A 17,024-nucleotide genomic window follows, 5' to 3' on the forward strand; every position below is an offset into this window, starting at 1 on the left:
ATGACACTTCCTGTTACCAGTAGGTGGCACTATTACTATAACTGAATATTCTCATGTAGATGTGTTCAGGCCATGACTCTTATCAAACGTGTGAAGTTTGGGGCAGACTGGACATTCCGTGCCTGTGTTACAGCAAATTCCTATTTAATTGCAGTATTAGCATGCTTTAGCACTAAGCTAAGTGTTTGCTAGCATTTTTTAACATGTTTCTAGTATGTTGTTAGCATGTTTAGCACATGCTGGAACTTTTTTATATGTTATTAGGAGTCCACAACAGTGTTTAACATGTCACTTCCTGTTGCCAGCAGGTGGCGCTATGACTGTAACTGAATATGAGCATGGTCATGTGTTCAGGACAGAACGCTTATCAAAAGAGTGAAGTTTGGCGCAGATTGGACATTGCCTTCTTGAGTAACAACAACATCCTGTTTCATTGAATTAACATGCTTTAGCACTTAGCTAAGTTTTGCTAGCATGTTTTAACATGTTTCTAGCATGTTTAGAAGTCAATGGCATTTTTAACATGTTGCTAGAACGGCATCAACGTGTTAAACATGACACTTCCTGTTACCAGTAGGTGGCGCTATTACTATAACTGAATATTCTCATGTAGATGTGTTCAGGCCATGACTCTTATCAAACGTGTGACGTTTGGGGCAGACTGGACATTCCGTGCCTGTGTTTCAGCAAATTCCTATTTAATTGCAGTATTAGCATGCTTAAGCACTAAGCTAAGTGTTTGCTAGCATGTTTTAACATGTTTCTAGTATGTTGTTAGCATGTTTAGCACATGCTGGAACTTTTTTATATGTTATTAGGAGTCCACAACAGTGTTTAACATGTCACTTCCTGTTGCCAGCAGGTGGCGCTATGACTGTAACTGAATATGAGCATGGTCATGTGTCCAGGACAGAACGCTTATCAAAAGTGTGAAGTTTGGCGCAGATTGGACATTGCCTTCTTGAGTAACAACAACATCCTGTTTCATTGAATTAGCATGCTTTAGCACTTAGCTAAGTATTGCTAGCATGTTTTAACATGTTTCTAGCATGTTTAGAAGTCAATGGCATTTTTAACATGTTGCTAGAATGGCATCAACGTGTTAAACATGACACTTCCTGTTACCAGTAGGTGGCGCTATTACTATAACTGAATATTCTCATGTAGATGTGTTCAGGACAGAACGATTATCAAAAGTGTGAAGTTTGGGGCAGATTGGACATTCCATGCCTGAGTTACAGCAAATTCCTATTTAATTGCAAAAATAGCATGCTTTAGCACTTAGCTAAGAGTTTGCTAGCATGTTTTAGCATGCTTCTAGTATGTTGTTAGCATGTTTAGCACTTGCTGGCACTTTTTTATATGTTATTAGGAGTCCATAACAGTGTTAAACATGTCACTTCCTGTTGCCAGCAGGTGGCGCTATGACTATAACTGAATATGAGCATGGTCATGTGTTCAGGACAGAACGCTTATCAAACGTGTGAAGTTCGGGGCAGATTGGACATTCCATGCCTGAGTTACAGCAACTTCCTGTTTCATGGCGAAACATCGAAATTTGTCAGGCCGCCGAGGACCCGCCCTTCGACGAAAACTCAAGATCTTCGCAATTTAACGTCGCAAAGGCCTTAAGATTACACTCACCAAATTTGAAGATGATCAGATTAAAACTGTAGGAGGAGTTCGTTAAAGTACGAGGCATGAAAATGGCAAAAACTGCACAAAAATCTGAGAGGAAGTTCAAAATGGCTGACTTCCTGTTGTGTTTAGGGCTATGCTCCAAGAGACTTTTTTGTAGGTATTAGGTGATTACATGTATGTACCGAATTTCGTGCACGTACGTGGAACGTTGCGGGAGGCGCACTCCGTTGAACTTTTATAGGTGGCGCTATCGAGCCATTTTGCCCCGTCCAATTCTGAAACCTATATCAGATGTAAATTTTCGCCAGTTCTGACGCGTGTGCAAAGTTTTGTGAGTTTTCGAGCATGTTTAGGCCCTCAAAAATGCAATTAAATGCGGAGAAGAATAATAATAATAAACAGAGCAATTCCAAGAGGGTCCTCACACCATCGGTGCTCGGGCCCTAATAAACAGAGCAATTCCAAGAGGGTCCTCACACCATCGGTGCTCGGGCCCTAATAATAATAAATATATATATATATATATATATACATATATATATATATATATATATATATATATATATATATATATATATATATATTTATAAATATAGCTGCGAGCAGCGATTGCGGGCCCAAGCCGGTGGCACCGCCACCCTGGTGCCTTTAGTTACACTAAAGGCACCGGGGTGGCGGTGTCACCGGCTTGGGCCCTCCATCGCTGCTCGCAGCTATATTTATAAATATATATATATATATATATATATATATATATGTATATATATATATATATATATATATGTGTGTATATATATGTGTATATATATATATATATATATATATATATATTTATATATCGTCGCTGTCCGATGAAAACCGCGTATGTCCATTTTGCCGATTTTGAGATTTTTCGACGGATAGAATGTCCAGGTTCATTTCCGTATACAGTATGCTTTACATATCTAAATGACCAATGAAAAGTTGTGAAATCATGTCATCTGATTTTCACGTATATCCATTTGGTGTCAAAGCTGTCAATCACGCCGCGTATCTCCCGCCCTGTGGAGGCATCTCGCCGGTCTAAGCGTCTCTGGAAGCTCAGCATTGGATAGCCGAATAACTCTGTGAGGTAAAGTATCAGCAAACGTTTGTTTTTGACAACTGTTCAAGTTTATTATATATTCGCAATATATTCACAACTGTTATTTACCGGTAAATGGTCTAGACGAAGTAATTGTCACTGTTTATTGTGGAGATGTTCACGCACGGGTCTGTTAACTTAAGCAATACTTTGAAGGTAGTCTAATATTTTTCTGACTAATAAATTACTGACACAGTAAAGGGTAGAATTAAATAAAGAATAACGAATTTTAAATAAAGAAAAACGAAATTTAAATAAAGAAAAAAACGAAATTTAAAAAAAGAAAAATGAAATTTAAAAAAAGAAAAATGAAATTTAAATAAAGAAAAAACGAAAATTAAATAAAGAAAAACCCGAAATTTAAATAAAGAAAAACTAAATTTAAATAAAGAAAAACTGAATTAAGTTAAATTAAAAACGAGATTAATTTAGATTGATAATGGGTAAAAAGGCTAATAGCCTACATGTTGGGTCCGTGTATTTTTTTGTACATAGCATAGCCTACTTTGTTATGATTTTAGTATCATAATGATTAATAAATGCACGCACAATTATCCGTGAACTTGATTTGAAGCCAATCTTCAAACAACACTTGTGTGTGCAAAATGCAGAATTAAATGAATGTGCAGCAATTTGTACAAATAGAGTCTGTAGGTCTACTGTACTGTTAAAAGTATGAAAAGTGAACAGCACGAGTAATAGGATGGACAATTTGAGACGGGTCAAACATGATTTTGACCACTTCATTAAGTTTGGTTTTGTAGAAAACCTTTCTTTAAAGTGAATTTCGTTTTGTATAAATTGTATCTTAATTTTAATCAATTTTTCATCAACCAATTGCCTGGAGTGGATTTAATAAATAAGAAGCAAATATATAGCAGACAATATAATCATGGAGGCGCCCGCGCGGTCACTTGCATTGCACGTTAACTGGAGCGCATCTCATCCTAACTTAACGAAACTCAGTGTATGCCTCACACAGACATGAGAAATACATCAAATACACAAAGCTTGAAAAGTCTTTAAACGAAATAATTCAAAACGAAAAGAAAAAGGCTCTCTAATTATGTATGATTATATGATCATATAGCCTAGCCTATTTTGTGAATTGTTCATTCCCGGTTGGCACACATTTTGCTGCCCTTACAAAAGTGCCGCTCTAGGCAATTGCCTAGTTCGCCTATATGGACGCGCCGGCCCAGCAATGAGTGTTGATTCATTGTCCCTTCATAGTTTGCAAGAGACATTTAATAAACTGAGACGTAGGCTATTTAATAAACTGAGCGTAGCCTATTCATCTGTCAATATAAAACGCGACTTGGCCATTCTAATTAATGATCGGAAGAACGCGTATCGACCACCGTTACTGTAAAATATGCACGTATGTCCATTTAAACTCGATTTTGGTCAAATGTGGATTATATCATTACACTGGCAAGAATATGGTTACATTTAAAGATGCCGTACAAAGTATGACAATGCTACGTTCAACTGCTTTTGAAATTACGGTGTTTTTTTCACTTCCTGAAAAGTAACCGTTTTGGACATACGTGAGTTTCATCGGGCAGCGACGATATGTGTGTATATATATATATATATATATATATATATATATATATATATACTGTATATATATATATATACATATATAAATGTAACAATACATATATATATATATATATATATATATTCATTCCTACTTCCATAGGAATTTATTGAAAACGCTCGCTCTGCTCCGCACCATTATCAATGTCTGTGTGGACGATCATATTTTACTTTCGTTTTTAAGTTAGCGATTCAAAAGCCCCCAGCGGTGTCACACGTTGATTAACCGGTGGGGAAATATTCTCACCGTCACAAACCTAGTATATTTTCATATAGATACAATAGGCCTACCTGATTTTGAACACAAGAGGGCAGTATAGCACTATGAATTACATAATTTATTTTTTGGACTAAAAAAACATTCTGGATGTTTTTAAACTTAAACAATTATTAAATATATATAAAAAAAAGAATAAAATGGCTTTAGTTCTGATATTTGTATAATTTTATATAGAAATACATGGTGTATAATTAAATTTTTAGAAGATAGGAGGTTTTTAGTGTTTCCTTTTTTGACATTACTTTAATCCCTCGCCATAGCAAAACCGTTTGAGATATTTATTATTCGTTTACAATTTAGCATCTTTAATGTATTTTCATCCTGTTGAAAAAGTTTTGTGGGAATAAAATAAACCACTTAAGAGGACTGGGTAAAAATTCAGAGGCTGATTTTGCAAAGAAATCCACATTCAAACCAAAATATCTGACTTCCTGTTGGTCTGAGCTAATGACTGTAAATTAGAAAGTTGTCCGGCTTGATGAGACCAATATACGTACTGATTTTTATAACTGTGGGTAAAACTAACCCCCCCACTTTTGTCAAAAGCATTTTGAAAGTGACACACTTCCTGCTACCAGTTGGTGGCGCCATAACTTTGACTCACAATAGTTACATCCATCTGATCGGCCTCTTACCACGAACACACTGCTGAAGTTTCATCAAGATCAGTTAATGTGTGCAGATGTTATAACACTTCGTGTTTCTCTTTTCTCGCCATAAATTCGTTTCCTCGCCACGGCCAAACCGTTCGAGATATCAAAAATCCGTCCGCAATTTAGCATCCTCAATGTCTTGACTTCATGCTGACCGAGATTTGTGGGGATTGGACGAATTCTCTAGGAGGAGTATTTCACATTCCACAGCAAGCGTTTTCCAAACAACCCATAATAGCTGACTTCCTGTTGGGCTGGCGCAAAACTTAGAGCACGAAAGTTGTTCGGCCCGATGAGATCTATATGTGTGCTGAGTTTCATATTAATTCATGCAAGCTAGTTTGATCTATGGACCAAGTTTTCGGACCCCATTCCAGGGGGCGCTGTTGAGTCCCCCTGCCACGCCCGGGTACCAGCTTCAACCCGTCCCTGATGGCAGGGGGTTCCGACTTGTATGTAAAGTTTCAAGAGTTTTTGAGCACGTTAAGGACCCCAAAAGCCCCTGAAACCTTGATTAACAATATAAAAGCAATAGTCAAATCCCCCCTCCCCTCACACACACAGAGACACAGAGAGAGGGAGAGAAAATTCTTCAGAAAATCCACATTCAAACCAAAATATCTCTCTTCCTGTTGGTCAGAGATCGTTAATGTAAATTAGAAAGTTGTCCGTCTTGATGAGAACAATACACATACCAAGTTTTGTTGCTGTTGATAAAACTAACCCCCCCACTTATGACTAAAGGTGGCGCTACTGAGCCCCTCACCACGCCCGTTTCTGAAACTTTGCACATGTCTACGGGCTAATAAATGTGATGTGTCTGTCGAGTTTCATCCAATTTCAAGTATGTTAAGAGTCTCAAAAGCATCAAAAAAGAATATTAAAGTTTGAAGCGTTGCCATGGCAACAGTATTAAAGATATCAAAAATCCTTTCACAGGTCTACATCTGCCGTGTGTTTACATTATACACATAAAGTTTGAAGCAAATCGGGTAAAAATAAGAGGGTGATTTCAAAGCATTTTGAAAGGGACACACTTCCTGCTGCCAGTTGGTGGCGCTATAACTTTGACTCACAATAGTCACATCCATGTGATCGGCCTCTTACAACGAACACACTGCTGAAGTTTAATCAAGATCAGTTAATGTATGCAGAAGTTATAACACACTTCCTGTTTCCATTATTCGCCATCAATTCGTGTCCTCGCCACGGCCAAACCGTTCGAGATATCAAAAATCTGTCCGCAATTTAGCATCCTCAATGTCTTGACTTCATGCTGACTGAGTTTGGAGGCGAATGGATGAATTCCCTAGGAGGAGTACATTAAATTCCACAGCATGCGTTTCCAAACAACCCATAATAGCCGACTTCCTGTTGGGCTGGCGTAAAAAGTAAAAGTACGAAAGTTGTTCGGCCCGATGAGATCTATATGTGTACCGAGTTTCATATTATTACATGCAAGCGTGTCTGATTTATGGACCAAGTTTTCGGACCCCGTTCAAGGGGGCGCTGTCGAGCCCCCCTGCCACGCCCGGGTACCAGCTTCAGCCCGGCCCTGATGGCCGCGGGTTCTGACCCGTGTGCAAAGTTTCAAGAGTTTTCGAGCACGTTAAGGGTCTCAAAAGTGCCCGAAAGGTTGACAGAAAAATAAGAATAAGAATAATAATAAATAATTCTACCGAAAACAATAGGGCCTTCGCCCTTTCAGGGCTTGGGCCCTAAATATATATATATATATATATATATATATATAAATATAGCTGCGAGCAGCGATTGCGGGCCCAAGCCGGTGGCACCGCCACCCTGGTGCCTTTAGTTACACTAAAGGCACCGGGGTGGCGGTTTCACCGGCTTGGGCCCTCCATCGCTGCTCGCAGCTATATTTATATATATATATATATATATATATATATATATATATATATATATATATATTTTTTTTTTTTTTTTTTTTTTTTTTTAAGTGTGTTTATATATATATATATATTTTTTTTTTTGTTATTTTTTTTTTATTTTTTTTGTTATATATATATATATAAATATATATATATATATATATATATATATATATATATATATATATATATATATATATATATATATATATTACATTTTTTGGATGCTAAACATTTGTTTATTATAGGCTTTGTACTTCACTCACGTTCCACTATTGAAGGGAAAAATTATCCTCTTCACATGCGCAAATATGTGCTTGGAAACATCACAGTTTAGCGGTGATTACTGTGTTTAAATAGTCAGTACAATTCATACTATTCAGAGCAGTGTAATTTTTATATGTTAGGTTGACTATTTTATTATTATATTTTATAAAGGCTATAATGAACAGACTGCGATATCAAGATTGCAATGCGCTCGCTCTGCACCATTATCAATGTCCGTGCGGACGAACATATTTTACTTTCGTTTTTAAGTTACCGATTCAAAAGCCCCCAGCGATGTCACACATCGATTAACCGGTGGGAAAATTTTCCCACAGTCACATCCCTAATATATTTATATATAAATACAATAGGCCAACCTGAAAGAGAATTTTACTTGCCCGATTGAATGATCAATCCATAAACATGTCTTAATCATGAATGACTCAGTCATTCAAACGAATCGTTTGAACGAATGAATCAATGACTCACTCATTAAGACGGTCGCCTGGCGACACTTAATGGCGGTTTAGTGTTATGTTTAAAAGTATCATTCTTTCCAACGTGTGTGTGATTTGTGTGTGGAACATTATCAATGTCCGTGCGGACGTCCGTATTTTTCTTTCACATTTATATTAGCAATTTAAAAGCACCCGCTCGTGTCACACGTCGATTAACCGGTGGGAAAATATCTCCAGACACATACCTAATAAATGTATGTTTAAATACAATATTGGCCTACCTAGTAAAAAGTTGTATATACTATTTTGATGTCCTTTTGGACACAAGAGGGCAGAATAGCCCTATGCATGACTTTTTTTTTTTTTTTACTGTTTTTTTCAATTTTAGAATAAAATTAGAATAAAATTCTTTTTAAAAACAGAAAAAAATGGGTTTAGTTGTAATATTTGTATACTTTTATATAGAAATAAATGGTATATAATTACATTTTTAGAAGATTTGAGGCTTTTTAGTGTTTCCTTTTTGGACATTAATCCCTCGCCATAGCAAAACCGTTTGAGATATTTATTATCCGTTCACAATTTAGCATATTTAATGTATTTTCATCATGTTGAAAAAGTTTGGTGGGAATAAAATAAATAGTTTAAGAGGAGTGGCTAAAACTTCAGAGGCTGATTTAGCAAAAAAATCCACATTCAGACCAAAATATCTGACTTCCTGATGGCCGGAGCTAATGAATGTAAATTAGAAAGTTGTCCGGCTTGATGAGTACAATATACAAACAATTTTTTTTTTACTGTAGTTAAAACTAACCCCCCCACTTTTGTCAAAAGCATGTTGAAAGTGACACACTTCCTGCTGCCAGTTGGTGGCGCTATAACTTTGACTCACAATAGTTACATCCATCTGATCGGCCTCTTACCACGAACACACTGCTGAAGTTTCATCAAGATCAGTTAATGTATGCAGAAGTTATTCCACTTCGTGTTTCTCTTTTCTCGCCATAAATTCGTTTCCTCGCCACGGCCAAACCGTTCGAGATATCAAAAATCCGTCCGCAATTTAGAATCCTCAATGTCTTGACTTCATGCACACCGAGTTTGGTGGGGATTGGATGAATTCTCTAGGAGGAGTACTTCGCATTCCACAGCAAGCGTTTTCCAAACAACCCATAATAGCCGACTTCCTGTTGGGCTGGCGTAAAACTTAGAGCACGAAAGTTGTTCGGCCCGATGATATCTATATGTGTTTTGAGTTTCAAATTAATTCATGCAAGCGTGTTTGATCTATGGACCAAGTTTTGGGACCCCGTTCAAGGGGGCGCTGTTGAGCCCCCCTGCCACGCCCGGGTACCAGCTTCAACCCATCCCTGATGGCAGGGGGTTCCGACTTGTATGTAAAGTTTCAAGAGTTTTTGAGCACGTTAAGGGTCTCAAAAGTGCCCGAAAGGTTGACAGAAAAATAAGAATAATAATAATAATAAATAATTCTACCGAAAACAATAGGGCCTTCGCCCTTTCAGGGCTTGGGCCCTAATAATAATAATAAACAGAGCAATTCCAAGAGGGTCCTCACACCATCGGTGCTCGGGCCCTAAAAATAAAATGAGTAAAGAAAACGGGGTTCTTAATTTTAATAATCACCCTTTATTAATATATGAACACAGAAACCCCCTGTTAACAGTTAATGTCACGTTTCCCATTCCATGACTAGTAAAATAATAGCCACGTCGCGTCTGACAACTCGAGGTATCGCACACGCACGCGCGTCTCAGTTTATGGCCAGCAATATCATTGTTTAAGGACATTATGGAATTGAGATAATGTCTGTACTATGTTATGATTACACTGTACAATTAAATAATAGTTGCTGAGTCTGTGATCTGAACACTTTACCTCAGAGAGTCCGTAAACTGAATGAATTGAGACTATCACCTGAAAATCCGATAACATCAGCCATTTTCATTCAAGCAGCTGATTTCTGTAAATTAATGTAAAATTAAATGTATATTGCAGCACAGGGTGAAATTTTTACGATAATTTGAGACAAATATAATGTAAAGTTAATATAAAACGATGTAAATGACGCTCTGTGTCGCGGCAGGATTTTGAACATGGTCCTGAGCCGTTGCTGGGCGTCGCGGCCGCCGGTGTGTGTAGCCTACACTCATACAGAATGTGTTCGAATTTTAAAGACGTGGCGCTGCGCTTCTCGTCCGGTGTGCGACCACCTTTAAGGTGCTGTTTTCTTTGAAGCCGAAGAACTCTGTTCTTAATACTGGCGAGCTTACTTTTTTCGGGTGTGGACAGAGTGTTCCACTCTAGCTGCGCGGGCGCGGACGAGCGCTGCTGCATCGTCTTCTTATTTGACAGGTGTCAGCGGGTGCAATACTGCCACCTGAGAGGTCAACCAGGTACTGGCGCTGGAGTATTTACGTGTCATGTTATCATAAGAGTCCTATTCATTTTAAACATTGTGGTTATCGCCAATACCGGTATATTGTCACACTCTAAATTAACACGGTGTCCATATTTCATGCTTTGAATATCACAATTATCGTAAACACCGGTATATTGCGACACCCCTAGTCCCAAGTTTTGCGAAAATATCTCTTTCCGTTCACAAGTTATAACCGTTTTATAGTGCCACCAAGTGGCCAATTGTTGCGATTTTTTTCAAGTGATCTCAGATTGAGCTCAGCAAGATGTACCCCAAGTTTAGCAAAAAAATATCTTTCCGTTCACAATTTATAACCGTTTAAGTAAAAGTGGCCCTGGTGCCATCAAATATTTTGGTTCCCCTTATCGACCGTTAATTGAAATTTTGAATTGTTTGGATGATTATTGATTGTCAGACTCCAGAGAATATTCTTGCAGTGGTTTGGTTTCGATCGGGCCAAAAACCTAGGAGAAGTTCGCAAAAATAGGTTTTTCAAAAAAATGCAATTTACTCGAAATTGGCGCCTGAAGGGCCAGCAAATCGGAGATAGCCATTTTGTCCGCCTTGAGCCAAGGATTCCAACGATATAAGACACTTGATCCTGGGACAAACGGTCTAAGAGTTATGAGCAATTTTGAACTTTTGGTTGCTGTAGCGCCACCTATGGGCCAATCGGGGTCATACTCTGATAGGTTGTCCCCAAATTGAGGCCTACCATCTGGCCAGGTTTCACGTCTCTAGGCCTTACGGTTTGTCCTGCACGATGCGTTTTACGAATCCTTACAATTACAATAGGGTTTCAGCATTTCATGCAACCCCTAATAAATAAATAAAATAAAATAAAATAAAATAAAATAAAATAAAATAAAGTCGACTTTTGAGCTGTAAGCACGTCCCAGCCGGGTTAGTCACTTATTTGGTTCCCCTGGAAACATCTCCGCTGTGGTCTGTGTTATTTGCAGCGCGTTTCTGTATTTGGTTGTGCTGTGAGTATTTGGAGCACACGTGTGTTGTGAAACTGATGAAGATGTTTTCTTAATTTGTGGGTGTTTTTTTTCTTTCTATTTGCATCTGATTGCAATAGCCCTACTGTGCTGTAACATGGTGAGTAGGCCTATCATGGTTATTATAGTTTTGCATTTTTAAATTCGTTTTTATTTTAATATAATTTTTAAATTTCCTATAAATTTCAGTTTAGTTTTATTTAGTTTCAATAATGGTTTTGTTAGTTTGTGAACACATTTCTATTTAGTTTATATATATATATATATATCCCTACTCATTCATATTAAAAATGAAATCTTGTTAAACATAGTGTAAGAAAAAGACATGCTTATGATTAGCATGTTTTTTAAATGGACGTTGCGTGCGAATGGTACAATCAGGGGCGCTGCTAGCAATATTGGGCCCCATGAAAGAATATGAGGTTGGGCCCCCTACTGCACCCATTCCATTAATAAAATCGATCTCTGGGGGCCCAAAAGTGCGTGGGCCCTTAGAATCGTCCAGTGGAGCGTTTCGGCCGTGAGCGACTGAGCAGAGACAGAGCACACACACAGTGGAACACTGACCAGTCGCTTTGAAGTTGTGCATCTTCGGAAGTGGAGGGTCGCAAAGTTACAAAACATGGAGGGAACATGTGGAGCTGAACGTGGAGGGGCGGGCCGGCATATTTTCGGCTTATATTTTCAGCCTTTGTTCTTTTTCGGCCAAAAATCCCTAGAAAAAATTTAAGTAAAAAATATATATCAACGTTTAAATAAACTTGTTAACACTTTATTTTGATGGTCCTTTTTGAACATACTGTTTGATTATAGGATAAAGTTCAATATACGGACTTATGAAAAAGACTTTGGAACTGACTATGATTTTAATGTTCATTTGAAAAAGATTCAGGGTCAGTGTAAGATAAAAAACACTGCTTAAAATATTCCATTCATATAAAATGTGTAATAAACTATATTTTTAAATATTTTTCTTGAAATGAATATATGAAAAAATGCTCTTCAATAAATTCTTCATATCCCAATCATGTTGTATTTATACCAAACTGAAGTTAAATTAGTTTGTTCGAACACATTAAACCCTTTGACACACTTTGACACCATTTAAACCCTTTTGACACACCTTCTCCTGCCTGCTTTAAAGTGTCCTCTGTTGTGTCCAGTGATCGGGGACAGTCTGAAGGTTTCTCCAGCCATTCCCAAGTCTGCGGTGTCCGAGGGAGAATCCGTGGAGCTTCGGTGTAACACGATACGGGGCTTCACAGAGCACACCTTCCTCTCTGTTAGCTGGTCCATCAAGAAAGAGAGCGGAATGTTGGAGGAAATCTTGACATTCGGGCCAGATGATAAGATCAAAGTAGGGAGCAACTACATTCAGCGTTACACAGACTATGGGATTCGCTTGGACTTTCCTGGAGGTGGCTTTTATGGACTAGCCCTGAAGAGTGCAAAGCCGTCAGACCAAGGGGAGTATGTGTGTTCGGCCCAGGAGTGGGTGAGGCAGGGAGAAGGAGGAAGAAACTGGAGGAAGATTCTGGAGAAGTCTGAGGAGATGGGGAAGGTTGTGGTTACGCCCACAGGTGAGTCAAATTCATTTTCCAAAATATTATATTATTTATTATTAATTATTTGTTACGTAGAGCATTTTAATTTATTTTCAATTTTAAAATGTTGCCATATACATGTCTTAACAGACTAAAAACAACATTATAAACTATTTAAGGTCTGCATGCAACAAATGACGAAAAGCAAAGAGAATGATGGAAGACAAAGAAAAAGAAGTGAACCGCAACAATGAAAATGTATTTTGTATAAAAATATAAACATGTTTTGTATATGTAATTATTTCGATTAGTCTAATTCTTTGTTACCTATAAACATTTTAATTTGTCAAATGATCCAATTGTTCATAAATTTTCAGTTATCCTGTCTTTTTGTTTGTCTATTTTTGCTTTTTACTAAACTTACTTAGCCAAAGTATTTACTTAATTATATTTACCTGAAAATACCTTATATGCAGTACAACAATAAACTGTTGTGTGATGTACCCACGGTACATGGATGTGAGTATGTGTGTGTGTTCTAGGACATAAGAAAATGTAAGGGTCACAGGAAGATCCTGAAAAGGACATTGGACATCTTGGCCAAATCCAGTTGACGTCATTAATGAGATAACTGATAACACTTTACAATAAGGTCTCATTTGTTAACGTTAGTTAATGCACTGACTAACATTAACAATGAGCAATCTTTTTTTACAGCATTTCTTAACGTTTGTTAATGTTACTTAATAAAAATGTTCATGTTAGTTCAGAGTGCATATCAGTCACATTCAACGTTACGTCAGAACTGACTGACGCAATGGGATCTCGCCTGAGAGCCCAATCACCTTCGTGTGATAACAAAACAAGCCAATGCACATTGGTGAGTGAGATTTGTATGGCAAATCTCCAGGTACAAATGGGTATATAAGGCAGCATGCAACTCACTCATTCAAGCTTTTGCTTAGGAGCCGATCAGTTGTATAACTCAGCACTCTGACAATCATCGTTTGTGTGAGCTGAACAAGAGGGAAGTGTTCTGTGTTGGTGTGAAAGCCTGTTCAGCGGTGGTTGCATTGAGATACTTTGCAGAGCTAAGTGCAGCGACTACACTCCTGGGCGCTTAAAAGAGCATTTTTTTTTCCTAAAAGAGCAAGCACGGGTGACGTTGTGTCTTTTTCAAGATGGCATTTCACCTGTATGCTTCTGGATGCGTCCGTTTCCTGGCTCCGTCTGACATAATCCCCACTCTACAGAGACAGCACTTGTCTCACTTATCATGAAAGATAAAGCAAGGTTAAATGAAAATAACATTAAAAAAAAATAAAAAAAGTCAGTTCCTTTCAAATATACATCAATATTAAAACACCCGCGCCACGTTTTGACTGTGAAATGCAGTGCTCATGTTTGTTCAGTGATGTCAAAGCCTTTTGGAAAATCTAGTTTGTGGGGGCAGTGTTGATATTGTGATCCAATGTAATATAATCTGACAGCTATCAATTATAGTTTAACCTATCCATCTTCACCGTCACGCTAAGTAACACATACAGCTGTGTCCTCACCACAGTGCAACAGTGAAAAGGGGCCCCTCTCAAACAGTGTCATAGCGACATACAACATACGTATTGCGGTATATTAAAAATTCATATCATAACAAAACTAAACACTGGTATTCGGTATGAACCGATATACCGCCCAGCACTAGCTTCTAATTTACTAGAGAAAATGGTGCCTATACTGCTAGTCATTTCAACAAGCCCATTTGTGTTCATGCGTACACTGAGCAACAGAGACCGATCAGGCATTTGTGAATCTAACTATAGAGGTTGGGATAATTGTATTAGACGATAACGTGGCGCAATATGGCAAATATCAGCAGTACGCAATATGCACGTTGCAAGGTAGTGATCAGTGACATCAGCACTTTCCAGCAGAATATCTATATCAGTAGGATTAGTTCCATGTGATATAAATAAATCTAGTATATGGTTACAACCAGTGCCGTCGCAGGTGGGGTGCGAGGCCCTGTGTGAACTTGAAATGCGAGGCCCTGCTCTTTGATGTGGATGCTCTATAGGGCTTGGGTGCCGTGTTGCATTCTGGGATGTGGTGATGGCCTCGCGAATGTAAACATACAGCAAGTCGAACGAGGAGAAGAAACAGAGTTGGGAGAAAGAAAAAGAAAAAAGATGTTAAAATCCCGAAAAGGATGTGGAATTTACTGGGATACGTTAAATAGGGAAGCCAGGGACCGGTATGTGGACAAAATCGGCACTATTAATGGTTTAGATCCATATGAAATTCCCAACAAAGAATGGAGCACCGACGACGACTTGCTGCCGCAGTTTTGCATCACAGACATCTTCGGCTACCTTGTTTGTGGTGTGAGCACCTACACTTCAGTACAGTTCCAAAGCTACAAGTCATTGGAGTCTCATGTGCAGTTCACAAATGGATGGGTTCAGGAGCTGCAGATCATAAAGCCGGTAAACAGTGGGAACACAGTAATCCGGACAAAGGTAAAGGTAAGCTGTGCTCCACCTAGCTGCTAGTTTAGTAACCGTTAGTCTAACAACCATTCACACATGTACTTTTAACCATGAATAACGGTCATACGGACGTAGCTGTTCTAGTTCTATTGCACGCATAATCTCGCTGCAATACGTTTTTATCAAGTAGAATAATACAGCATAATCATGCACAGTCTCAGCTATGACTTTTTGCTATTTATTTCAGAGGGAAAAAAATCAACTGTGCAACGAGTGGCTTTACATCAAGTCAGCTCAGTCGCTTTATTTTTGTCATCATGACAGTTTAAACAAATAGATTAGGACACTTTTCATTCATAATATATATATATATATATATATATGTACAATTACATTACGATGTCCAGCAATCTATTTAAATAGTAGGCTACATGGGGTTTAATTTGTCGTTTAATGAGATGTAGCCTGATATATGTTGTCAGTGCCGAGAATTTTCATGTGAATAAATACATAGATCCACCTATTTGACCACCGTATATCTTAATGGTTCAGTGGGGGAACTTTTGCCAAGCGTGTCAGAGGTTTTGGGTTCTAATCCGCACTCGCATAGTTTATTTTTTTTCTCGTATCGTTTTTTTTTTCTCATCAAAACCGATTATGTTCATCAGTGGTTGTATATCAAGCAGGGACACGTTTGTGTGCATTATGTTTTGTGATTTCACCAGAACGAATAGAGTATCCGCAACGGATTGAAGCGCGCGTCCGAGTGAAGACAGTGCGGTGTGTGTGCGTGAGCCACACGAGAAAACACTCTATCCGCGCCTCTGATCGCAGTGGCAATGAGCACTTTGATCACTTGATTTAAAAAACACATTTCAGCGCTAGATCGTCTCTTATTTAAAAAACGAATGAAATGAATGCTCTGCCAGTTAACTGGAGATGTTTTATTTATTTGTAGAATTGGTACATTCGTGCCGCGAGATGTTTTAAAAAGTGGTGGGGACAATATCGACCCTGGCAAAAAGTGGTGGGGACATGTCCCACCTGCAAATTACGCCTATGACCACAGATATTTATCCTCATCCGTCACCTTGGACTTCACCGTCATCCTCCGTGCCTACGTTCCCGTCCTGCTGTTGATGAAGCCCGCTAGGCTCTGCCACAGTGTAGGCGTGGGTTATGCAGATGCTAGCTTTTGCCACCGCATCTCTGGAAGTGCTGATAAATTTATCCAGCGATCCCCGCAGTGACTTATGAAAGTCTTCCTTCTTTTAAATTTTTTTCCTTTTCTCAGAACCTGATTCGTGCTTGCGAAATCGGTCCCGTTCTCTTGCAGCTAACATGTTGGCTTTCCCCCTCTCCCGTCTTCAGTGAGGACGCATTACGTAATAACAAAGCGCAATGAAAAACCCGCTTAATTTGTTGGATTTTTTTTATTTTTTTATTTTTTTATGTGACCTTGACAGAGACATGTCATTGATACAAAATCATACATAACTAATGTATTTATAAATAAAAAAAACAGCAGTATTGCGAGGCCCCCTAGTGGAGCGAGGCCCTGTGCGGTTGCACAATTCGCACAGTCTATGCGACGGCTCTGGTTACAACGATGAGTGGGTCTAGTGATG

The 17,024-nt window shown here is 38.4% G+C and overlaps 1 protein-coding gene across 2 annotated transcripts in view; it reads left to right on the forward strand.

The window, feature by feature from the left end:
• The window catches only part of LOC309503448 (prostaglandin F2 receptor negative regulator-like), a 46,512-nt gene extending 30,110 nt beyond the window's left edge, over positions 1 to 16,402 (forward strand). Inside the window, exons 3-4 of one of the 2 annotated variants that reach the window (XM_082176281.1) lie at positions 12,530 to 12,946; positions 13,061 to 16,402. In XM_082176281.1, the coding sequence (XP_082032407.1) occupies positions 12,530 to 12,946; positions 13,061 to 13,065 (422 nt within the window). In that variant the 3' untranslated portion in view covers positions 13,066 to 16,402. The remainder of the gene's footprint in view (positions 1 to 12,529; positions 12,947 to 13,060) is intronic. The other variant, XM_082176280.1, reaches the window with a different exon arrangement.
• Positions 16,403 to 17,024: the final 622 nt, after the last annotated feature.

Source organism: Leuciscus leuciscus, assembly GCF_965113295.1.
Source record: "Leuciscus leuciscus genome assembly, chromosome: 7".
In the NCBI taxonomy this organism is placed as follows: Eukaryota; Metazoa; Chordata; class Actinopteri; order Cypriniformes; family Leuciscidae; genus Leuciscus; species Leuciscus leuciscus.